At 54.1% G+C, this 23,864-nt stretch overlaps 2 protein-coding genes and 1 long non-coding RNA gene across 4 annotated transcripts in view; 2 read left to right on the top strand and 1 right to left on the bottom strand.

Moving 5' to 3' along the window:
• LGALS2 (galectin 2) overlaps positions 1-23,864 on the top strand; it is a 346,473-nt gene that overhangs the window by 290,934 nt on the left and 31,675 nt on the right. The window lies entirely within an intron of this gene.
• LOC311579060 lies at positions 53-2,422 on the top strand. Its single transcript, XR_014773038.1, has 2 exons — positions 53-182; positions 2,278-2,422. It is a non-coding gene; the product is annotated as an uncharacterized lncRNA (long non-coding RNA).
• Positions 6,054-23,551, bottom strand: GGA1 (golgi associated, gamma adaptin ear containing, ARF binding protein 1). Of its 2 annotated transcripts, XM_084749263.1 has the most exons (17): positions 23,118-23,550; positions 20,081-20,165; positions 18,934-19,009; positions 17,327-17,425; positions 16,074-16,197; positions 14,658-14,758; positions 14,077-14,157; positions 11,611-11,748; positions 11,445-11,526; positions 10,826-10,933; positions 10,457-10,609; positions 9,206-9,270; positions 8,613-8,785; positions 8,026-8,219; positions 7,333-7,502; positions 7,004-7,114; positions 6,054-6,911 (listed from the first exon to the last, which is right to left on the bottom strand). In XM_084749263.1, the coding sequence occupies exons 1-17, from the start codon at positions 23,158-23,160 to the stop codon at positions 6,801-6,803; spliced, it is 1,914 nt and encodes a 637-aa protein (XP_084605389.1). In that variant the 5' UTR covers positions 23,161-23,550; the 3' UTR covers positions 6,054-6,800. The 2 variants fall into 2 exon arrangements, with proteins under 2 accessions (XP_084605389.1, XP_084605390.1); XM_084749264.1 differs by lacking the exon at positions 7,004-7,114 and having other exon boundaries at positions 23,118-23,551.

The following is a 23,864-nucleotide window of genomic DNA, read 5'->3' on the forward strand; positions in this document are numbered from 1 at the left end:
CCCAGGTCACTCCTTTCTCCAAGTTTGGAGTCTCGCTCTCTCGCGGTTTCCGGGCCCCAACGACCCCCGGGCCGGTCTCCTGGCGAGTGTCCCTCTGTCTCTCTGCGGTCCGCAGTTGAGTGTGGACTCCTCCTTCCCGCACCCTGCCCAGCCACGGCAGCGGGTGGCGTGGCGGGAAGCAGGTAAGCCGTTCCTGCCATCACCGCCCTGGGTATAAACAACCTTTGCTCTCTTAAAGAGAAAAGGCGGCTGCTTAGAAGGGACAGGCCTTCGGGTCCAGTGCAGGCTAGTCCCACGGGATGCTCCTTGGAGACTTCTTCCCCACCATAACATCCCCTAGCCACCCTCCATGCCTGCTGGACCTCTGGCTGGGAACTTGGGGGTACTTGGGACCATTAGAGATTAGTGTCCTTGGATTGGTCCCCAAAGTTCTGCGTTCACTGTGTATAGTGGTTTGATGGTACAACTGTCCAGGATCAGTCTATGCCACGGGGTAAACGAGGTACCCCAGCCGGCTCCCCAGCCTTAAGAGTTCCTCCTGTCCCTAGCCCCACTTTTTTTTTTTAAAGCTCTTTCTCATTCCTCCTAGCAAATGTCCCTGGTCCCTGCCCTTCTTTCTTGTCAGACAGTGATATGGGTGCTGCTCTGAACCCCCAAACCTGGTAAAGGTTTTCTCTTTGGAACGCTCAGCTGAAAACCAGCCTGGGCATACAGTAGGTGTTCACAACTGCTAGTTACTATTGGGCAAGAAAACCTGTGGGCCACAGTAAGCTGACTCTAGTGTGCACGCTTCAGGCTTGGGGAGGGAGGGGGAGGGGACGCTACAGGAAGCCCTGAGCACCACACCTCACTTTGCTCTCTGTTAGTTTCAGTTCAGAGCCATCCTACTAGAGCACCTACTGTGTATGGATAGATAGGCAGCCAGCGTGCTTCTCAAAGACATTTGCTTTGCTCCAGACGTACCCATCAGAGGCCTAGCACCTGGTGCTCACTCACTGGGAGCAAGCAGCCCTTTACTCAATCTAGAAGTCTTACTGAGGCTGGACAGGAGCCCAGAGGGGTCCCAGCAGCTACTGCTGCAAGGACCAGCACATCCTGGCTAGGAACAGTTTCTCTTCTCTGGAATCCCAGCTCTGTGGGTGAGGAGTTGAGATGGCAGATCAGCTTGCTCTCCCCTGTCTTTTCCCAGTGGGAAGGGTGTTGACCAGGGTTTGCAGAAGAGGTGGCAAAAGATTCTAGGAGAGGGCCAGTCTTGGGGTACAGTGATGGAGACATCAGAGTGGTGTAGACCTGGCCTCCTAATGTGTGAGGCTTCCCACATCCAGGTCCTACCCAGAACATTCTATGTTTCTGTTTTCTCTGACTTGGCAATGGGCACACTACTGGGTGAGCCTTAGGAAGCTGGAGATTCCCAAGCTTGCAGGCAGCTGGTTCCAGCTCTCTCTCTCTCTCTCTCTCTCTCTCTCTCTCTCTCTGTCTCTCTCTCTCTCCCTTCCTTCCTTCCTTTCTTTCTTTCTTTCTTGGTTTTTTGAGACAGGGTTTCTCTGTGTAGCCTTGGCTGTCCTGGACATGCATTGTAGACCAGGCTGGCCTCAAACTCACAGGGATCCATCTGCCTCAGCCTCCAGAGTGCTGGGATTAAAGGCGTGCACCACTACCACCCAGCTTCAGGTGTCATTTTCTTGCCTCTAGGGAGGTCTCTGATCTTCAGGGTGCTTCGGCCTTCATGCCCAGGGCTTGTTGGGCTGTCAGGTTGCTTGGCTGGTCTGGAAGTTCCTGAGGGCAGGCCTTGCTCAGACTCCAGGCCTCCCAGGCTTGTCTAGATCTAGACCTAATTCTAGTCTGGGGAGGGGACAGCTCCCTGGGCTGAAATAACAGGTTGGTGTTTTGTTTGTTTGATTGTTTTAGAAATGACCAGAGTATATTATCAGCTGTTCAAGCCCTTGCCCAGCCCCCAGCCTCCAGCCTTCCCTGCAGCCAGACCTGGGGAGCATCTGGATCTGACCAGATATGGCTTCTGTGCTTCTAGGATGGGTGACCTTGGTGTTGAATCATTGACGGGTGGATCATAGGCTATTTCTTCAAAGGATGCTGTAAACGGAAGTTTTGATTAGTAAATGCTGGGATCACTTCGAGGTCCGGCTCTCTCTTATGGGGATGTGTATTTTGGTTTCTTACTGGAGATTGAACTCAGGGCTTTGTGCATGCTTGCCAAGTGTTCTGCCCACAGAGTCCCAGTCCCAGCTCTTTTTACCTTTCTTAAAAATTTTTTTACAGCACTCGGGAGGCAGAGGCAGACAGATCATTGTGAGTTCGAGGCTAACTTGATCTACAAAGTGAGTCTAGGACATTCAAGGCTAACACAGAGACACCCTGTCTTGAAAAACCAAAATCAACCCAAGCAACCAACCAAAAAAAACCCCACAAAAACCCAAAAAAACCAAAAACAACCAAAAAAATTTTTTTAAATTAAAAATTTAGTTTCATTTTATGTGTACAATTGTTTTGCCTGCATTTATGTGTGCAGACCATGGGTGTGTGGTGCCTGTGGAGGCTAGAAGGGTGTTGGGTTCCCTGGAACCGGAGTGACAGATTATCGTGAGCCACCATGTGTGTGCTGGGAATTGAACCTGGTTCTCTACAAGAGCAGCCTAACCTCCAAACTAGCCCTCCAGCTTCCTAAGTCACATTTTTTGTTTAGTGTGTGCATGTGCCCACATGTGTGTGAACATCACAGCTCTTGTGGGAATCAGTTAGCTCCTTCTATCACATTGGTCCCAGCGGTCAAACTCTGGTCCTCACACATGGTGGCAGACACCTTTACCCACTGAGCTGTTCTGCCAGCCCTTTTATTTTATTTTATTTTATTTTATTTTGGGAGAAAAGCTCTCTAGGTGGCCCAGTTGGTCATGAACTTCAATGTTCTTGCCTCTTGGGTAGCAGAAATTCTAGGCATGTGTGGCCACTAACCACCCAAAGGATCATGGACTTTAGAACTGCACGGACGAGGGCCGGGCGTGGTGGCGCACGCCTTTAATCCCAGCACTCGGGAGGCAGAGGCAGGCGGATCGCTGTGAGTTCGAGGCCAGCCTGGTCTACAAAGTGAGTCCAGGACAGCCAAGGCTACACAGAGAGACTCTGTCTCGAAAAACCCAAAAAAAAAAAAAAAAAAGAACTGCATGGACGAGGTACCTCAGAGGTCACCAGCTAACCCCTCCCTGGGCCCTTCCTTAAACCATGTTGACTCCAGCTGGAGCGCCATCTTTGGAGCTCGTGGCTGAGCCCTCTGGGGCCTCTGTATCTCAGCACTATGGTGTCATGATTGACTTGGGTGATAACAGATTTGTGATTACCTGCATCCCCAAAGAGCAGCTATGGGACTTAGGGGGAGTGTGTGGAGAGGAACGTCTCTCACCAGCACACTGAGTGACCTCAGATAAGACAGCTCACCCCTCAGCCACAAACAGCGTAGTTTAGATTACAGGATGTGAAAATTTCACAAGAGTGCCTGGCACTCACTGTCTGCTGTTACAGTTAGTGTTCAGCCACCACAAGTCAGGAATGAGAAGCGCCTTGACCATGCCTGCCTCAGTGGCCCCTGAAGGATGCCTGGCCTGCCCCTTAGCTCATCCTCCTTTAAGGTATCTTTGCAGATACCTCTAAGGTATCCATTTGGCAGATGTGCAGACGCAGGCCCTTAGACCAGATGTGCACACCCAGCTGGCTGGGTGGTAGAGGGCAGGTCAGAAGAAAAGACCTAAGGCCTAGGAGCCATTGCTGCTGTCTTTCTGCTGTGTGCCCGCCATTGCCTGTGACCTTCTTTCCAGGCTGGCCTTAACTATGGCTGCTGTCCCTATGACAGTCTGGGTGGCATCTGCTAGTGAGACTTGAACGGATGTGGTCAGGGCAGCCAGTAGGCAGGCTCGGCCTCATCCTATCATCTGAGACACTTTGCCACATGGCATGATTGTGGCAATACAAGAAAGCCTCCAAATGCTGCCCAGAGCAGCCAAGCACAGGTGTGTTTCCTGGGGCTTTGGTAACTCTTTTGCCCAACCTTGACTTAAGGCCTTTCCAGGAACCCTGGGGTGGGGCTGAGGCAGGACTCCACCTGAGGCTGCTAGTCCTGGGGGAATGTACACTCTTGAGCCCAGCAAAGCAGGCCAAGGTGACAAAGCTGGAGAGCAGGCTCAGGTGGCTGGATCGATCTACCATCTTGATGGCCATCTCTAGACTGATGGTCCAGTCTTGTGCTCACAGAGCAGTTGTGAGGACTCAAGGGCAAGGGGACGGAGAGGCTGCAGGCAGCAGGCCAAGCAGCAGGCTAGAGTGGGTGGCTCCCCTTGGCTGCCCTGGGGATGGAGGCCACAGAGGGTGTCCCAGAGCAGCAGAGGCTTCTCCATCACTCTTGGCTTCTGCACTGTGGTCACTGCAGGCTTAACTGCTGCCTCTGGCCAGTGTCCCAGAAGTGGAAGTGTGGCTTTGAGGTCTGGGAAGTCCCGCTGCTCTGGGGTGGTAATGGGTTCATCTTTTAAGAGACGAAAGATACTTCCTAGGGTACTCATGCTAAGATGCTAAGGCAGAGACAGCCTCCAGTAAGGTCCTTGTCTCCCAGCTGGGTTCCAGTCTCCTACCAAGTTCCCACTAGGTTTTGAGACAGGCCATACCTGGCTGGGGACTGCTCAAGAGATGTGTATACGAGACTGGATGAAGACAAGGCTGGAGATGGAGTAGGGTCAGGAAATTGAAGGGGTTCTTGGACCTACAGATTCCCTCAGGGGTCCTAACTGGCTCTCTGGGTCCCTATCCTGTAGCCTTTTCTTTCTTTCTTTCTTTTTTTTTTTTTTTTTTTTTTTTTTTTTTTGCATTTAAAGATGTTTCCTCCATTTCAAAGACTCCTTGGCAAGACAGGCTAACTCCTGGCAACACCCAGCCCACCCCAAAGAAGATGATGAACACCAAAGAACCTCCCCGTGGAGATGGCCTCAAATGCAGCAAACCAGCTACTGGGTAAAACGTCCCCACCTCCTCCACAGACAGATCCCTGTGGCCTTTTCAAACAAGGAACCTAGGAAAGGACAGAAAGCCAGTGACTGAAATCAGTACTGCCACATGGGACCCTCCCATTCATGGTCCCGTGACCCCATGCCAACCCTCACTCATCCAGCGGCCATGTAAAAAGATTATACATGAGACACAACTCTGCGGCCCCAGATGGGAACTAGAGGTCCTTTCCAGATAGGATGGGTGCTAGGCCAGGCCATCGGCTGTTGCCTCCTGTCCTTTTGCTGTGCGGCCCACCCTGAGATGCCTTCACTCTGAACGTTGAGGGTAGGCTAGACGGGTTCCTGGCCTGTGGGACTCATACTGTGTCATATCCAAGAGGTCTTCATAGGCTCTAGGCAAAGGGTTTTAGTAGCCAGTCTCAAACTGCCAGAGGAGACAAAATGAAAGTGTTTTCTCAAATGTGGGACTTCCTGGAGCTGGTAGCAACACAGCCGCTTGCGGGAGAGTGGGTAGCCTGCAACAGCGCAGGAGCTCTCCTCTGCAGCATGGGGCGCTCAGCCAGCCCTTCACTGCACCCCACTGGCAGGTTCTCCTGTGTGTGCCTTCCGCACCCTGCTTGGAGACAGACAGCCTTTTACCTCACCAAGGAGGCCAGAGTAGCTGGGAGCTGACCCAGTGTAGGGCTGACACATCTGCCGCTGGGGCCCTGCTTCCCAGAGCGGGGCTGGGGCTGGGAGAAGCCCAGCAAGACACTCTGCAGAGCGTAAGAGGAAGTGAGGGACCAGGGTTTCCCTTCAGATTCCGCAGCAGCTAAACCTCCTAGTGGCCCCCTCCTTCCCAGCTAGGGCAGCTCTGGTCACCACGGAGCAGTGCTTCTTGAGTGACTCAGTAGCAGCCATAGGCCCCCAGTAGGGCCTCTCTTGGTGAGGGCTGAAGAGCTAAGGTGGGTGGGAGATGGGACGGACCCTATAGCGCAATCCCCAGGCCCCCAACTTCTGAATCTTCCCTAGCTCCCTCATGCTTACAAGAAGAACAAGAACAGCTAGTCCAGGAAAAGGTCATTTTATTTTCATAAATACTCCTGCTGTCACCCACACTGACCCTTACTTTTGACCACAGATGGGTGGGCAGCTGTGCAGTGCTCACAGGAGGCCCCAGCAGAAGCTGATAAATGTTAAGCATGGAGCTCTAGGAGCCCCATGGCCCTCCAGGGAGGCATGTCCTCTGGCTTTGCTTTCAAGTTTCCATGACCTGTAGGAGGCCTGAGAACACAGGGAGGCCTCTGGAGGGCCTGGGAGCTGGTGGAGCCTTCAGCTCTGTGACCACAGGGCCATTCCAAAAGAAAAGCGAAGAGCCAAACCACACACCGAGTGCAAACAGCTAGGGCATGGGCATCACCCCCAGTCACTGGGTTCCCACAGAGGAGGCCTGGGCTGGTCCCAGATCCAGCATGGCCTCCAAGTTATGGCTGGGCCTTTCCATAAGGCAAAAAAGACAGGTGGGGAAGACCCCACCTCAGGCTGGAGTCAGGGCTGGGTTTACCAGCCATGCTTCCTCCCTCACCCCGCGAGAGTCCTTCCAGGGCATTCAGCCCCTCCCTGTTCCAGGCTCCCACTGGAGATGGGGGTCCCAGCTGCTATGGCAAACCCAGGCCCAGCCTGCTGCTGGGTTAGGCTCAGCAGGAGAACAGGCAGAGGGAGAGGGAAGAGTCACTGAGGGCCACAGGAAGGAGAGAAGCACCAGGCTCTACAGGTACAGGTCCTGCTGCCCCTCCTCTCTCCAGCCCCTCTGTCCTAGAGGCTCCCCCAGGTTTCTGGTGGGGGAAACTGATCCACATCTCCCATCTCATTGTAGGTCTGGTCGCCCATGGTGAAGATGAGCTTGTAGCGAAGGCGAACCTTCTCCTGGGGCAAAAATGGCAGAAGCACAGGTCAGAGCAGGAAAAAGAGGTCAACAACACCCTGGGGGCACTGCCCTGTCATAGCTGGGCCCTCACCTTCTGGGGGTTAGCAAGGAGCAGGACCTGGGTGATGGCTGAGGGGTGGACGATGGGGTTAAATGCTGGCAGCTCTGTGCCCGAAGGTGGCTGCAGCCTCACCTTCATGACCTGAGGGCAGGAGGGGCACAGCAGGTCAGGCAGCCACTGATGAGGAGCCAGCTCCCCTCACAGGGTCTCAGGGATCTCTCCTGGCTTCCCACCACCCCTTCCCCAGCTCCCCAGTGAGGGAGAGCCTGTCCCTGGCCATGCCCAGCCAGCTGGCTACCCACCAAGTCTCAGGTCACCCTGCCTTGAGGGAAGAAGGCCTGCCTGGTCTGCCCTGTCACCTTGGGGACTGCTGACTGGAAAACAATGTTTCGGATGGGCTGGGGAGCTGTGCTCAGCATGGAGACCACCACCACCAGCACATCAGAGCGCCCTGGCAGTGGGTCCCGAGCAAAGTGAAAGAGGACACGGAAGCCGTGCTGGTCATAGACGGTCACTGGCAAGATGCTGCCTGTTGAGAGAAGGGTAGGAGGGTGAAGAATGGGCGGAGCCAGAACATACTTATCTGCTTCTCACTCAGGGTGTGGACTCCACTGCGGGCGAAGGCAGGACACCCACACTGGAGCCAAGTCACAGCCAAGGCCCTCCCAGGCTGGTCATGCACTCTTTGGGCTCAGGGTCAGTTTGGTGCTAAGAGGGATGGGGAAGGCGTGGGGCCCTTGGTCATAGCTTCCATGAAGGTAACTAGCCAGTGCTGCCACTCTTGGGTGAGAAATATCTGGGGCATAGGGCTGGATCTTTCTTTGAGGTTCTGTTTTATAATCTTATGGAGCCTCTAGTTCTGGACCCTGGCCTCCCTAGGAAGGAGGGGTTGGGGTTCATTGCTAAGAAGCCCCCTCCTGTGTGACCCAGAGATTAGCAGGCAGCCTTTCATCGTACTAGGATGGGAGGCCCTTGTCCAGGATGACATTGGGGTCAGCAGTGACAAGAGCTGACCTGGCCCGGCCCTCCCCAGCCCACCTCTCCCTACTCACTGGGTTTGATGGACTCCAGGGGCACAGTGATGTTGGTTAAGGAGAGCTCAGGGGGTGTGGGCTGCGGCAGAGGCCCAGGGGGCTCTGGGGGCATGGTGTGGAGGAGGCTGGTGGCTCCTGGATTGGGCGAGTTGCAGCTGCTCTTACTCTGCAGGTCACGGAGGGTGAGCCGGGGGGCTGGCTGCTGCTTCTCCCTTAATGAGGACAGTACATTAGCAAATGATTTTTCTGGTGGCCTTGTTAGGGGTTCTGGAGGGACTAGGCAACCCAGTTCTGTGCCTGCAGGTCAACAACCTGAGCATCCTCACCTGTAGTGAGAACCTCTCCCATTCCTTTTGCCTCAGCATCCTCCAATGCCGAGCGCCCTTTTATCTTTCTTTAGGGTTCTGGGAACTCAAGGGGCATATTAGTGGGCACACTCTCATCAATTCTGTGTAGGGTGGGACCATCCCTGGGCACACTCTTGTCACAGTGGATGATCTAACATGCCAGGCTCCAGGAATTACAAATGATGGGTGATTCCCTTGCTGGGCCCAGAACACGCTGGCTGTGGGGACAGGGAGGACCCTGGCAATAGCAGCCCTCACCACCGCACTTGCTGGGCCTCCGGGGGCAGTGCCTGTTGCAGGAGAGTCTTCCCCAAGAGATCCAGGTCGTCCAGGCCGCTGTTCGTTGGTGGGGGTGCCTGCGCTGGGGGTCGGCAGTCCATGCTGGGGGCCTGGGCTGGAGGAGGGACTTGTGGTTCAGTGCCATCTGATGACTGTGGGCAAAGGAGACAGTAGGTGAGACTCTCCAAAGGGTCAGAGGCACCACTTGTGTCCTGAGGCCCTCCATCTGAGAAAGCTATAGCAGAAGGAACAGCCCACTTGTCCATGAGGCAGGCCACTGAGCCTAGCTGGATCTCTACATTGCAGGGACCTCAAGTCACCTTTAAGGGAAGAAGAGCTTAGCCTTGAAGGCAGGACTGTGGTCCTGTTGGGGACCCTAAGCTGAGGCCCAGGCACCTCTGCTGGAGGTTAGAACAGACTGTTAGGCTCTTCCCTGGGGTAGAACTGCCCTGGCTCCAGGAAGCCTTGCCTAATGCTCGCCTGGCTATTTGCCACCCCTCCAACTACTGGCCCCAGCCTCCCCTTTGCCTAGGTCTGTCTGTCATAGACAGAGCCAGCTTCGGCCCTCTTACCTGGAAGCTGTTCCACCCCACACCATCTGAGCTGGATCCTGAAGGTGGTGTGGGGTCACTTAGGCCTGTAGAGAAAGCAAGATTAGGGGTTGGACTGGTGGGCAGAGGCCAGGGGGGCTAACAGCTAACAGTGTGCTGGCCTAGGGCGCCTGGATTCCTCCCTTTCTTACACGGGCAGGAGTGAAACCCACACTTTCAGAGGGAACCAGTGGCAGGGTGAAAATAGAAACTATCGTCCCAACAGCCGTCTTGCAGCCCACGCTTGCTTCCTCTCTTCCCGGCAAGGCCCCATGGAAGCCAACTTATGGGCAGAAGTTGGAACTTCCGCCACTGCCTCTCAGAGCCGACGTAGTAGTAAGGAGGGGAGGCGAGTCTCTGACTGCACCAGTGTCCCCGTGTGGACAATAGCGAGGTGGAGCAGGCACACTCTGAGGGCTCTGGTATAGGTCACTAATTAGTGCTGAGGGCCCTGGGGCCTGGCCTGCTGCCTGGAAAAAAACCACCATCCCTATCTCTCCTGAACACCTCAGCCAGGCTTGCCCTGTATGTGACTTAGAAAAGACAGTGATGCCGGGCATGGTGGCGCATGCCTTTAATCCCAGCACTTGGGAAGCAGAGGCAGGCAGATCTCTGAGGTCAAGGTTAGTCTAGTCTACAGATAAGTTCCAGAACAGGTGGGGCTAGACAGAAACCATGTTTCAAACAACAACAAGAAAATCTGAACGCTGGTGGCACACATCTTTGATCCCAGCACTTGGGAGGCAGAGGCAGGTGGATCGATGTGAGTTCAAGGCCAGCCTGGTCTACAAAGAAGGTCTAGGACAGTCAAGGCTACACACAGAAATGCTGTCTCAAAAAACCAAGGGGGAAAACAAGACCAAAAACAAAAATGAAAAGTCTCAACCAAACAAACAAGAAAAGCCAAGGAAAACAGTGTTCACTGCTTACACTTTCAATGTCCCCAATGTGCTGGGCTCACTAGAAGTGGCCCTGGTGCTTACTAAATCATGTCCTTCCTGTCTGGAGAACTTGCTGACCCTTCCCCAGGCAGCTTCACTGCAGAAATCACCCCACCTCTCCCAGGTAGCCAGAGCTGGCCAGCCCTGCCCTTTGCCAGGCTGACCTTGTTCTCAGTCTCCCTGAGCCATGGCTTCACCCAGCATAGGGAAGGTGTGCTGCTCGTCCATGGCCTCCCAGTGGAGGGCAGAATGCTGGTGCCCACAAGCTGCCCTGTGCCACCCTCTTCCTTACCCAGAGACATGAGCTCGTCATCAAGCAGGGACACTGAGGCACTGGGCTGCTCTGGACTGTTCTGGTTGCCAGGATGGGTGGGCGTGGCTGGGTATGTGGTGCCCGAGGGAGGGAGGTCCAGGCCTGAAAGGTCCAGCAAGGCTGAGGTGCTCCCTGAGGGGAGAAGAGAGTTGGGCAAGTCCTTGGGGCCACGACAAACTTGGGCTCCCTTCTCTTCTGTCCTGGGTGGCCTTCCCCAACAGCTTTAAGCTTGGCAGAATGCCTCGGCTCCCTTCTCGGGACTGTCATGGTTTTAAAGGGCCAGGGTCACACTGAAGGTCATGCCAGGCAGCACTCTGGGTCCCCAGAGCACTCCTGCTCTCTTCTTACCAGGAATGGAGCTGGCTGTGGCATCACCATTGACCTCCTCACCCCGGACCAGCTGCTTGTACAGGTTGATCACCTGGGTGAGATTGTCATTAGCCTGCAGGATCTCAGCTGGAACCAGAAGGGCGGGAGAGGTGGGGGTTGAAGGAGTGGTGGAGCCTCTGGATAGGGGAGAGAAGCCTCCCACATCCACCCCAAAGGGTATGTGAAGGGGAGGGGCCAGGCAGCCCACTGCATATATGGGGTTCAGACAGCCAAGCTGGTGTAGAGGCTTGGAGGTGGCAATGTACCCAGAATGTCCAGGGGAGAGCCAGCCAAGGGCAGAGTGAGGTAACAAAGGGCCTGAGTGGCTGATGGGATAATTTGCCACATGGTTGCTGTGACCTGAGCTAGACATTTTTGTTTGTTGAACCCCAGTTGGAAATGGGGAAGAATTCTCCCTCCTGGACAGGACCTTGCTCATGGGTCTGCAAGAGCAGTCTCAGCTGTCTGCGGCCTTCTCATGTCAGTGCTGGAGAGAGGGGGCCCCCTTGTGGTGGTTCCTTCCAACTGCGGGTGTCTAGCAGGGCCTGGAATGGGGAGGAGGTAGAGGGAGGTAGCAGGACAGTCGCCTGGGGCTCACCTAAGGCCTCGTCATTGTCTTCTGTGTCACTGGCCAATCGGAAGAGTGTGGGACGCATGCGTTCACAGCGCTGGTACAACTCCTGGGGGAACAGGCGAGTAGATAAGGGTTCTTAGGGGGCTGGGGGCTGCGAGGCGGGCGGGGAGCGGACTGGGAGCAGGCGCACCTTCATGAGGTCCTCACTGCTGCTGGACGCAGCGCCCTGGCTGTGGCTCATCACCATCTCTGTCAACAGCTTCACGTTGTTGTTTACCTCCTCAATGGCATTCACCCGCTTTGAGATCTTCTCCATCCGCTTCTGGTCCTGTGGAGCAGAAATGGCCAGAGGCTGCCTCAGCCCTACCAGTGGCTCTCCCTGGAGATGGCACAGGAGTCTGGGACGAGGGCTGGATGGGCACAATGTCAGCTCTGTGTGGCCATGTCCTGCTGAGAGCTTGACACTCAGGGCAGGTCCTCTGTCCAAGAAGCAGTCTACTGCTATTGTGTCACTTCCTACTCTCCTGTACAGGCTCGCCGTCTCCAGGGGTGGCCCTCACTCACTCACAGCAAGTTTCTAGACTCCTGACTGTGGCCCTGCATCATTCCTGCCCTCCCTGTGCTATCTCCTGAAGACAACCTTCCCACAATGGAATAGAAGACCCCTTCGTTGGTGTTCCTGCTTGTGACTGTAGGAGCCTGGCAAGTGTTGGGAGCTCACGGCCTTTAAAGGAGGAGGTAACCTCACTCCCTTCCAGCCTATCATGCTTGCTAATACCCTTCTTGCTGCAGGAGGTGGCCATGTTCTTGGCAGTCTCACACGGCTTGGCCCTTTAAGACATCCCTGAAAAGCAGACATGGTGGCGCACGCCTTTAATCCCAGCACTCAGGAGGCAGAGGCAGGTGGATCGCTATGAGTTCGAGGCCAGCCTGGTCTACAAAGTGAATCCAGGAAAGCCAAGGCTACACAGAGAGACCCTGTCTCAAGCAAGCAAACAAACAAACAAACAAAACAAAAAACAAACAAACAAAAAAACCCCATCCCTGAAATAAGCCATCCAGGCCTGTGACACACTCTTTCCTGCTTCAGGGGATGCAGAGTAGCCCCTGACAGTCAATCTGGGGTCCAAGCTTAGCCGGACCAACCTGCATGACTAAATCTTGCCTCTGAGGAAGAATGAACTAGCAGTTTCTGTGAGACACACACTTTTAAAACATGGGGGAAATTCTTTGCTGCTGTCACTAGTATGCTGGGGATTTCATGGAAAAGTTCACATTTCTGGACCATTTTCAAGGAAAGAAAAATCAACGGATGATCTAGATACACAGGGCTGCAGGTGGGTAGTCACCTGGGGCACATGATGGGCAATCTCCTGTCTCAGAGGCCTTATGGCCTTAACCCTTTATTTCCTTGCTGTCAATCCTTAGTCTAGAGAGCTGTGTTCCATTTGGCTTCTTCTGTGTGCTACTAAGTGCTAATCTGAAGTCTTTGATTTGGTTTGAGACAGTTTCACTCTGTAGCTGAGGCTGGCCTGAATTCAAGCCAAGGCCATCTTCCTGTCTTAGCCTCCCCAATGTTGGGGTTAGAGGTGTGAGCCACCTTGCCCATCCTGAACACCTTTTTTAATTTTTATTTTGTTTTGAGAGTCTCTCTACATAGCCGACTGTCCTGGAACTCACTCTGGAGATCCTTAAACTCACAGAGATCCACCTGCCTCTGCCTCCCAAGTGCTGGGATTCAGTTCCAGCCTTGAATATCTACACTTCCAACATATATTAACATCTGTGTTTCGCTGTGTGTATATATCTATATACATGTACACATACTTAAATATGTATTTAAAAACTTTTTTATAATATTTTGTTTTTTGAGACAGGGTTTCTCTGTAAAGTACTGGTTGTCCTGGAACTTACTCTGTAGACCAGGTTGGCTTTGAACTGACAGAGATCCAACTGTCTCCCAAGTGCTGGGATTAAAGGCATGCACCACCACCACCCCGCTAAAAACTATTTTAAGGCTGAACTTGTTGGTGGGAGATGCTGAGGAAGGATAACAGGACCCCGTGCATGTCAGGAAAGTAGTCTACACTAAGCTAGAACCCCAAGCCCCAGTGCGTTCCCGAAGTACTTCAAAATGTTTGCTATTTATTTACTTGTGTGGGCATGTGTGCACGCGCTGTGGTGTGCACTTGGATGTAAGGGCAACTTGTGGGACTTGGTCTGTCCTTCCAGCATGCGGCTCTCAGGTCCACTCAGGCTGGCCGCAGATACCTACACCTGCTGAGCCACCTTACTGGCTCCCAAAGTCCTTTTCTTCTTCTTCACATATGGTCTTTGCTATATGGGCCAGAGACTAGCCTCAACCTCAAGATCCTCCTGCCTCAGGCTCTGGAGCTCCAGGATTACACAGGTGCACGCCACTGATTCTTGGCTTCATCACTAACAAATACCACCCCCTCGGGAACTCCTGCACAGCAGGTTCACTCAGGCTAGTGGGCAGATCTTCCCAGCCTGCTGGCACCTGTCAGTTCTTGACTGTGGCCACTGTCCTGCTGTGCCGATATAGGCATCCTATGCACACACACAGAGCTCCTGCTTGGGGGCCTAGCTCCACACCCCATCCCCTCCTACCCATGTACCCCAGGCCAGCCATCACCTCCTGCACCATCTCCTTGATGAGCTTGTTGGCAGCCCGGAGGTCCTCAGGGTGAGAGCTCTTCAGCAGGCGGGCCAGCATCTGCAGAGATGAGGAAGTGACTGAGGGCAGCACCAGGTCAGAGCCTATAACCTGGCTCCTCAGTTACTGTTTGTGGGACCTGGGCAAGACACTAGAGCTCTCTGTGAAATGGTTAAAAACTGATTGACACCTGATGGGTGTCCAAGCGGGTGAGACGTCACACACTGCCCACAGAGTAGCGCAGAAGGATGCCCTCAGCACACAGCCCTGGGCCCCGCCCCCAGCCTCCAGGAGGACACACCAGAAACCGCCGTGGTAGCCTTGGGGGCTGGCTGGGAAAAGCTTATTTCAACAGGTCCTCTCCCTGAAAACGCTTCTGTAACTAAAAGCTAACCAAGTAGTCTAGAAAGATAAAGCTCTGCAGCTCCTCAGCCTAGGCCTGGGCCATGAACGCAGACGCCTGAGTGGGTCCGTGTATTCAGCAGGCTCCCACACCGTCCCCTCCACAGGCATGACAGTCAGCACGGGAAGACTCTACCTCCAAGAAACTACTGCCTTACCTTGGACTTCTCCTCATCTTCAAAGATCACATTCTTGGGCCGTGGAGGGGGCAGGGGAAAGAGTGCATCCTCTGGAAGCTTGGGGTCAGACTTCACAATCCCTGGGGAAGGTGACGTTAGGAAGGCTATCAGTAGGTGTCAGCAACAGTGGTGGCAGGGAGCGGGATAGGAGAATAGGGTGGCAAGGTCAAAGGGAGGTCACTCTTTCATTGGCTCCCCAGCTTTGGACTTTGATGAGTGGGACTACTTCTGAGCACCGTGGACTCCATCAGAGAGAGATGGGTTGAACCCAATGTATGTTAGTGTACATAAACATTATTTGTTTATTTATTTTTGAGACAGGGTCTCTCTGTGCAGCTTTGGCTGTTTTAGACTCACTTTGTAGACCAGGCTGGCCTTGAACTCACAGAGATCTGCCTGCCTCTGCCTCCCAAGTGCTGGGATTAAAGGTGTGTGCCACCACGCCTGACTTAAACATAACTTAAATACTAGTTCTTTTTTTTTTTAAGATTTGTTTTTAGGGGGCTGGAGAGACGGCTCAGTGGTTAAGAATCCTGTCTGCTCTTCCAAAGGACCCGAGTTCAATCCCCAGCGCCCACACGGCAGCTCACAGCTGTCTGAACCTCTAGTTCTGGGTGATCTGACACCCACACACCAATGCACATAAAATAAGAAAAAAAAAATCTTTGTTTTCAGGTACATGTGGTGTCTGTGTCTCCACAGACTGTGCTTGTGAGTGCAGGCGTGTGTGGAGGTAGAAGCAGGCCCCTGGAGCTGGAGTTTCAGGTGGCTGTGAGCTCCCTATGTGTGTACAGCAAACAGAACCCGCGTCCTTTGGAAGAGCAGCAAGTGCTCTTAACTGTGGAGCTGGCTCTTCAACCCCCATCCGTATTTTTTGAGAAAGGGTATCACGTAATCCTTTTGAACTCACTATGTAGCCGACTTCGGATCCTCCTGCCCCCACTCTCTAAGTGCTGGGATTGCAGGTGTGCACCACCACACCTGGAATATTTGGTGCTGGGATTGCAGGTGTGCACCACCACACCTGGAATATTTGGTGCTGGGATTGCAGGTGTGCACCACCACACCTGGAATATTTGGTGCTGGGGATTGAACCCAGAGCTTCATGCATGCTAGGCCAGCATTCTACCAGTTGAACTATATCCCTAGTTCCTGGGCACTCTTGTTCTGAGGCCACTCTCTGAAGGTAAGCTTGAACACATACCACCTTCTTCCCGCTCCCCCCCTCCCCAAGCTGGCCTTAGGCCCAGCCACCGAGGCCTCACTGGTTGTGTGTTCCCCAGATGTTAAAGGCAGGCAGACCCGTGAAGGCCTTTCTGGCAGGAGCCCCGGAGACTGCTGGCAGCCGGACTGCAGACATTACCGGTCCCTGCCCCGCTGGGAGCAGAGGCTCACCCTGCTTCTTCAGCATCTGGTAGGCTTCTGCAATCTTCACCTCCTCGGGCAGGCCGACGGTCCAGCTGTACAGCAGCTCCAAGATTTTATTCTTCACCTTCTCTGACGTCCGGGAACCCAGGTACTTCAGAGACACACAGAAGGGGGATTCTCTGAGAGTGCTTAGCCCCACTCACTCTAACCCTAACTTTGTAGTCTCCCAGATGCCTCTGAAGTCCCATACTCCCTGCAACTGGTCTGGTGAAAACCAAGCTCAGTTCTTTGTTTTTTGGTTTTTCAAGACAAGGTTTCTCTGTGTATATCCCCGGCTGTCCTGTACTCACATTTTAGACCAGGCTGGCCTCAAACTCATAGGTATCCACTTGCCTCTGCCTCCTGAGTGCTGGGATTAGTTTGTTTTTTGAGACAGGGTTTCTCTTGTAGAGCCCTGGCTGTCTTGGAACTCTGTTTTTCTGTAGTCTAGGCTGGCCTTGAACTCAGACATCTGCCTGCCTCTAGCCTCTCAGAGTTAGGATTAAAGGCGTGCACTATCACTGCTTGGTCTGAGCTCAGTTCTTAGCTTCACCACCCACTGGCTGTATTACCTGTCTGTGACTCAGTTTTCCCATTGTGGGCAAGTGGAGTTGGGGGAGGCCCACAGTAGGAACACCTGCTCAGAGTGCCTTAGAACTGAACTTTGAGACCCTAGCAAGGAACCTGGGGCTCCAGGTGGAGGAGGGAAGGGCTTTGTGTGCAGCTATGAGGCCCCACATATCATTTCCAGCAGCAAACTAGGCCAAGAGATGTGGCTTTTACTGCACAGTTCTCTCCTGGGAGACATGGGATTGCATGGCCCACTCAAGACTTCTGTTCAGAAGAAGGGTGAGGGGGCTGGGCATCAAATATGTATCCAAAGCGTGGGAGAACTCAAGCCAAAGGCCAGTGGCCAGCGTGTGGCCCATTTGCTAGCATAACTGACTCAGGTCTGTGGCTTTGGATCCTGAGGCTCAAGGAAACCACATCTAGGTGATGGGGTCAGGGAGAAATGTCCAACATCTAAGCAGCCTGGGCTCAGCACGCCCAGCAACAGCATGTGCGTGCCCTGGGATCAGCTCTCTGTGTACACTGAGTGGTTCCTCAGGGGCTCAGGCTGTCCTAACTCACCCGGGTTCTGGAGAAGGATCTGTGCTGGGTTCCTAACTGGGAGGCCCCTAGGGACCCTCTTTCTGCAGCCTCCATCAGACCCAGCAAGCTGAGCCCAGGCTAGGACGCACCTTGGGAGATACAACCTTGATGAGCTCATTCAGAAAGCGGAACTTGCCCACCTCGTCATGGAACCTCTTGCCGCAGCTCTTCATGCATGTCTCCAGAACCTGGGAAGGGAAGCAGTGAGGGAGCCCATGACCTTGCCAGGGCCAGAGGAAGGGAACGGCCCTCGAGGGCACAAGGTCTCTGAGATTGCTCATCACTCGCTTAGAGCACGAGCCAGGGGTTTTCCAGTGCCCAGTACTGCTCCAGCTGCAGTACGACCACAGTCCTCCATGGCTTAGACCATGCAGTACTTGTACATGGACTTTTCACTATTTTCTTCTCCTTCTTCTTTTTTTTTTTTTAAAGATTAATTTATTTATTATGTATACAGTATTCTGCCTGCATGCTAGAAGAGGTCACCAGATCTCATTATAGTTGGTTGTAAGCCACCATGTGGCTGCTGGGACTTGAACTCAAGAACCTCTAGAAGAGCAGCTAGCACTCTTAACCTCTCAATCATCTCTCCAGCACCACCCACCCCACCCTTTTTTTCCCCAAGGCAGAGTTTCTCTGTGCTATAGCCCTGGCTGTCCTGGACTCACTTTGTAGACCAGGCTGGCCTCAAACTCACAGAAATTCATCTGCCTCTGCTTCCAGAGTGCTGGGATTAAAGGCGTGCACCACCACGCCCAGCTTCTCCTCTTTAAAAAAAAGATTTATTTACTATGTATATAGTGTTCTAATTATATTTATGCCTGTACACCAGAGGGCATCAGATCACCTTATAGATGGTTGTGAACCACCATGTGGGTGCTGGGACTTGAACTCAGGACCTTTGGAAAAGCAGAGAGTGTTCTTAACCTCTGAGCCATCTCTTCAAGCCTCTGGGCCCCTGCCGCTGGCCTTTTTTTTTTTTTTTTAAAAGACAGGGTTTCTCTGTGTAGCCCTGACTGTTCTGGAACTCACTCTACAGACCAGCTGGCCTCAAACTCACAGCGATCCACCTGATTCTACCTCCTGAGTGCTTGAATTAAGGGCGTGTACCAATACCGCTTAGCTTGTTTATCTTCTTTTAAAAAACAGTTTATTACTTCGGCTTTTCCCAGACCCATGAAATCACAAGGTCCCTGCATTCTTAAAAAGGAACCCCAAACAAACACTAACATGTTGACACATGCACAGTTCCTTAGAGCTATTTTCACCTACCCTCAGACAATCGTGTTCTAAGGTAGCTGGTATGTGGGCCGTGCAGGGAGTCACAGACAACATCCCACCTTTTGTCCCTGGTTTAGCCATAATCTTAATCCTGAGGTTCCCTCTCACCACAGAAGAGAGCACTGCCTAGGGGATGCAGATCCTGAGTGAGCTGGATAGCCCCTTCAGAGAACCTGAGAACTTTACAAATACACTCTAAAACATGCATGTTGACCCCGCGTGTTTAACATGTATCCTGGAGTGGTGCCCGCCATGCAGTTGAGTGGACAATCTCTGCCACCACCATCAGAGGCTCAGCCGTGGCAGGAGGCTAACCCACTGCCGCTGCTGGGAACCTTGGCTGGACCAGACCTATATTCTTGATCATCTGGTCACAATTCCCTTGGGCTCATGGAACCCCAAGATATTTTCTTACCGTCAAGGCCTGGATGGCCTCCCACTCCTGTGGAGACTGGATCTTGTGGGCCAGCAAGCGGGTGGCAAGTGGAGGCCTAGTAGGAGGAAGAGAGTCGTGACTGATGGAGTACTTGGTTCATTCAAGGGGGCAGTCACGGCATTAGCCTGCAGCCCTTCAGCCCTCGACCGGCCCTGTGAAGCACAGAGCAAGGCCAAGCACTCTCCACATCAGACAAGACCTGGGATGGTGACAGCCAGTGCCAGGCAGCCAGAGTAGGCAGGGACTTTCAAGAGGTGTCAACCTAGCCCTGTCTGGCTTTAAGAACAAGACATGGGCCTGCAGATGTTGCTTACTAATAGAGCACTTGCCTAGAACAGGTGACTGAGGCCCAGAGTTCAAATTCACCATCACTAAAAGCAGCTGAGTCCTTGGCCCACATGGAGACCAGTAAGAACAGGTGGCCACAGCCTGAGTGGTGTGGCCATGCAAGGTGGCTCACTAGCACTTCGGCTCTTTGCTTTCCTCAGTGCCAAGAAAACCCTTACAAACACACACATGCCTTGCAGCACTGCCTGTGCCTTGTTACAGCTGAGAGAGTGGGGCTCAGACGATCAGTGACTCGCCCAAGCCTAGGCAGGTGGAAGTGGTGGTCATTTGCCCAAAGCCCCTGAACCCCACACCAAGGGCTGCTAGAGTGAAGCACCAGGAAGGAGGATGGAGGTGAAGGACGCTGTGATGGGCTCCTGTGACCCAGCAGCAGCAGAGAGCCTGGGAGCGCACAACCCAAGTCCTCAGGGAGTCACTTCTAGGGCTGGCCCGCATTATTGTTGGGGTGTAGCCTGCCCTTTGGAAGGGCCCCAGTAAACCATCAGCTACATGGTAGGTTTAGATTTGACCAAGGTTAGGACTGCTAGCGTCCCAGTGAGATTCAAGAGCAAACTGCTGAGCCTCGGTTTCATTTATAAAACAGGTCCAGGAGGGCTCCCCTCAAGAGGGTAACATCCACGTAGCCCTCAGCAGAGAGTGCCACTGTCTTTGTTAACTGTGACTGCATTTAGAACGGAAACTGGGTCTCCAGCCTGCTCGAGGGGACCAGGTTCTGGAGTGTGCATGACAGGGGCGCAGTGTGTTTTGTTGAGTGTGTCAGCCAAAAGGAGCCACTTACCCCTCAAAGTCTTCGTTGAGCTGCTCGCAGAAACCATTGATGCTGGCCCAGTTCAGCTCCTTGTTCAGGGGATTGGTGGCTCTGTCTGCGAGAGCGGAAGGAGTCAGTGTGGGACAGTGGGGTTTCTGCCTCACCCCACAGCTCCCCACTGCAGCTGGCTCGCTCAGGAGGGACTGTGCACATGCACTGGAGAGGCTTCCCTCCTCTTCTTGCTGGACAGCCCCAAGCCTGGGCACCGACGTTCCAGTGGAATCAGTGGGCAGAATACATTGCTGCTGCTTACACTGCCTTCCCACCCCAGAGCTCCATCTTCAGAGACTACACCAAGGGACCACCTCCCACGTGATACCTGCCATCTCTGGTCTCAAAGCTCTCAGCAACAGCATCCCTATTCCCCTAGAATCTGGACTCAGGAGACTTAGGGGTTAGGAAAGGTCTGGGTCCTGTCCTTGAGGAGCTGTAGCCCTGGGCAGTGGGCCGAGAGAAGCCAGGCTCTCAAGAAAAGCTAAGTGGCCAAGAAACCATAGGAACCCAGAGCAGAAGACTTGGGTCTTCCTGGGGCCAGCTAACTCTAGAAGGAGTTAGCCAGTCTGAGGGCTGCTCTGCCCAGCTAAGGACATGGGCCTGAAAAGTCTGGACCCTGGACCTCATGGCTAGTTCTGCTAGACCTTGTCCCTGGGGAGTGGCTTAGGAACACTTCTTCTCTTTAGCCCTTCCCTTCTGCCCAAAGTGGCAGTGGCAATGTTCCCGAGTGGGCTATTTATTATACAATGCTATTGTGATTCCTGCCGCTGTGAACACACCTGTCTCCCTTCACATGGATGGATGAGGGATCAGGGGCAGGTAGGGTGAGGCTGGGCAAGTTGGAATGCAGGGATGAGTAACAGCAAAGAGGAGCACAGTCAATGATACCAGACAATTCTCTCAGAGCCCCTAACACTGGCTAAGTGAAGACCTAGTAGGTAATAACATTTCCCTGAACGTCCTCGTCCCCACTTGTAGAGCTGGTGCAGCACAGGCTGGATGGCGAATGCTTTGTGCACGGCGAAGCTGAAGTGTCCTCATGATACCCAGACACTTCTGCCCACCCTTGGGGTGCACAGGATCACAGCCCAAGAGGTGGGGCTGTCAAAAATGTGGAGACAGGAAGAGGCTAGGGCCCAGTATGCGGCTCCTGGCCAGTTGGGGACCTATGCTATGCCTGCGGCCCTGAACACCCCAATGCCTGGCAGTCATTCATCTGATCCATATTTATTTTTAAAAATACAGCAGTGGACAAAAGCCCTGCTCTCCTGACGCTGACTGGCCCAAACAGAGCATCACCGACCACTCAGCTTAGTGATCAAGAAGCGCAGAGCAGGGAGGAAGGACGGAAGGTGCTGTGGTAGACTGTTCTCTCCCAGGTGCTTAGAGGCAGTGTGGCTGGCCAGAGGGCTGAAGAAACATTCTCTCTTGGTACAAATCTATCCCAGGAGCCTTGTGGGGACCGCCCCCCAGTCCTTGAGAGGGATAGATGTTACCAGCAAGCTCCCAGGGACACCAGGAGCATCTCCTGCTTTCTTGGGGAAAGGTCTCCCTGTCGTGCCACCCCCCCCCCCAAAGCGGCCAACGACTAAACACTGGAAAGAGACTCCAGTCATGAGCCACAGAGGATGTACGGAGTACTGGCCTCTCAGTGACAGCTGAGAAAGGGCTAAAACAGGAAGTCCTTCGAAGTGTCAATGGCATGTGAGCCCCAAGGAGGGTGGACCCAGTCAATCTAGAGTCAGGAGCCAGGAATAGGAAACCCTCAGCACCCAGGATCAGCTTCTCCCCAGCATTCAGCACACTAAAGGTCTAAGAGCTGGAGACAGGCTGCTTCCCTTCCCCCCCCCCCCACCTGGAGGGGTACCTCCCTTGGCAGATGGCAGGGAAGAGTACTTGAGGAGGGAGAGAGGTGTTTCACAACTGGGCGTGACTCTTCAGATGGTGAAAACATCTATGGTCCTTCCTAGAAGGTACCCTTTACCTCTGACCTCCTGAGACCTATGCAGTTGTGGCATCTCAAGCGGACCATGGCGACTGAGAGTCTTCTGCCATCACCGTCCCTCCCCCAGCCCGCTGCCAGGCTGACTCTCCGACATTTTTCCTAGAATTAACCTCCTGGTTCAATTCTGTTCAAGGCTGGCTTCCAAGGTCCTGGCCATGACTTCCCCCATCTCCCCCGCACAGATCTTTGGTGTACCTCAAGTAAAGAGGTTGAGCTGAGGACAGACCTAGAGGCTTTCAGACCTAGGGTCCCTTTCAGAAAAGCCTTGGAAGAGACCGATCACTAAGTGGACCAGAAGAGGCAACCTGCAGCTCCCACGGGGAGAGGTCAGGAAGCGGGCTGGCAAAACCAAGATCTTCAGTAGTGTGGGGCAGGGAGAGCGGAGGGAGGGGCTGGGGGCTTGGAAGCCTAAGTAGTAGCAAGCTGTTTCTGAGGAGACAGGAAAACAAGGGCAGAGAGGCCTCAGGAGGAAGCTCAGCAGGGGCTAGGAAAGCAATCGGGGACGCAGAGTAAGGCTGAGCTGGGTATAGTGACAGAGAACTTGGATTTCCGTATGGACTCTTAGACGGGACCCCTCCAAGCTGAAGCATTGGGAGCCTCTCCCAGCGTGGCTGGATCAGATGGGCCAGGGGTCTAGAGCCAGAGGGTGGGGAACGAGCATATCTGAGAAGAGCTGCGGGCACAGGGTGGGAAGACTCAGGCCCTGAGGAAATGGGGTCCCTCAAAAGGAAGAATGGAGGGGCTGCTCTTCGCTGCAACAGGCAGGGCTTGGGGAGGGGGTTCAGGGTGCTCTAGGGAACCGGGTCATCGGGTGGGTGGGCGGCGCCCGATTAAGGCCAGGTTGCGCAGCTGTCAGGGTCCCAGCGGCGAACTGGGGCGCCGCCCCTCCGGATTGGGGGGCGGGGCGTGAGGAGGGGGCGCACGGACCCCGCCCCCACCAGGAAAGGGGCCAGCCTCGCGCCCCCGGTTCCGGTTCCGGTCCGGCCCGCGCCCCTCCCGGACACTCACTGATTCGCGCCTCCAGAGTCTCCGGCTCCATCGCGGGCTCCATCCGCCACGGGCCCCCGCCTCGGAGCCGCCCCCCGACCCCCGCCGCTCTCGCGGGAACTCCTTAGCCCCGCCCTCGGCCAGTTAAAGGGGCCGCGTCCACCCAGACGAGTCGGAACGGTGAGCTGAGGCGCTGGGCACCATCGAGACGCAGGTGGGGCCGCCCAGAGCGTCACCTCTTCGCTAACTCCTCCCCCTGATGGCTGGCCGAGTCGCGAGTAGGACCGGTCGGCAGCCTCGCAGCGACGAGCGCTCAGGCGGGAAAGGAAGCGGAGAACCTGGGGGTTGCGGGCGGCACCATAGAAACACCATGGGACGCCCTAACTCAGTCAGCGTCACGCAGATACCCGTGACCGCTTCCGGAACAACGCTCCGAGGTCATGTTTCTAAGGGGCTCTGAAGTCACTTCCGGAGCCCTCAGGAATACTTCCGCTTAAGAGGAAAATGGCAATGTCCCTTAAAAGGGCAACTGGGCACAGTGGCCGCCGCGAGCATGACGAGGTTATGCTAACTCTTGTTTAGCGCTTAATGCCCCAGGCATTGTTCTAAGCATTTTTTTTTTTAACTTGAGACGGAGTTTTATGTTGCCCTGGCACTCCTGGAGTTCCAGGTCAGCTTGGAACTCATGAGATCCGCCTGTTTTCTGCCTCCCAAGGGCTGAGACTAAAGGATTGCGTCACTACGCGCAGCAATGGGCTAAATTCTCCC

Source organism: Acomys minous, assembly GCF_964271855.1.
Source record: "Acomys minous genome assembly, chromosome: 12".
Lineage (NCBI taxonomy): Eukaryota > Metazoa > Chordata > Mammalia > Rodentia > Muridae > Acomys > Acomys minous.

Bases quoted from the DNA above. Each gene is read 5' to 3' on its own strand.
- GGA1 (XM_084749263.1), bottom strand. From the start codon at position 23,160: ATGGAGCCCGCGATGGAGCCGGAGACTCTGGAGGCGCGAATCA. The intron at 11,749-14,076 runs GTGATGGCTGGC...TCTGCTCCACAG, and splicing joins TCAAGGAGATGGTGCAGGAG to GACCAGAAGCGGATGGAGAA. The intron at 8,786-9,205 runs GTAAGAGGGCCG...CTTTGCCCACAG, and splicing joins TGGGGTGGAACAGCTTCCAG to TCATCAGATGGCACTGAACC.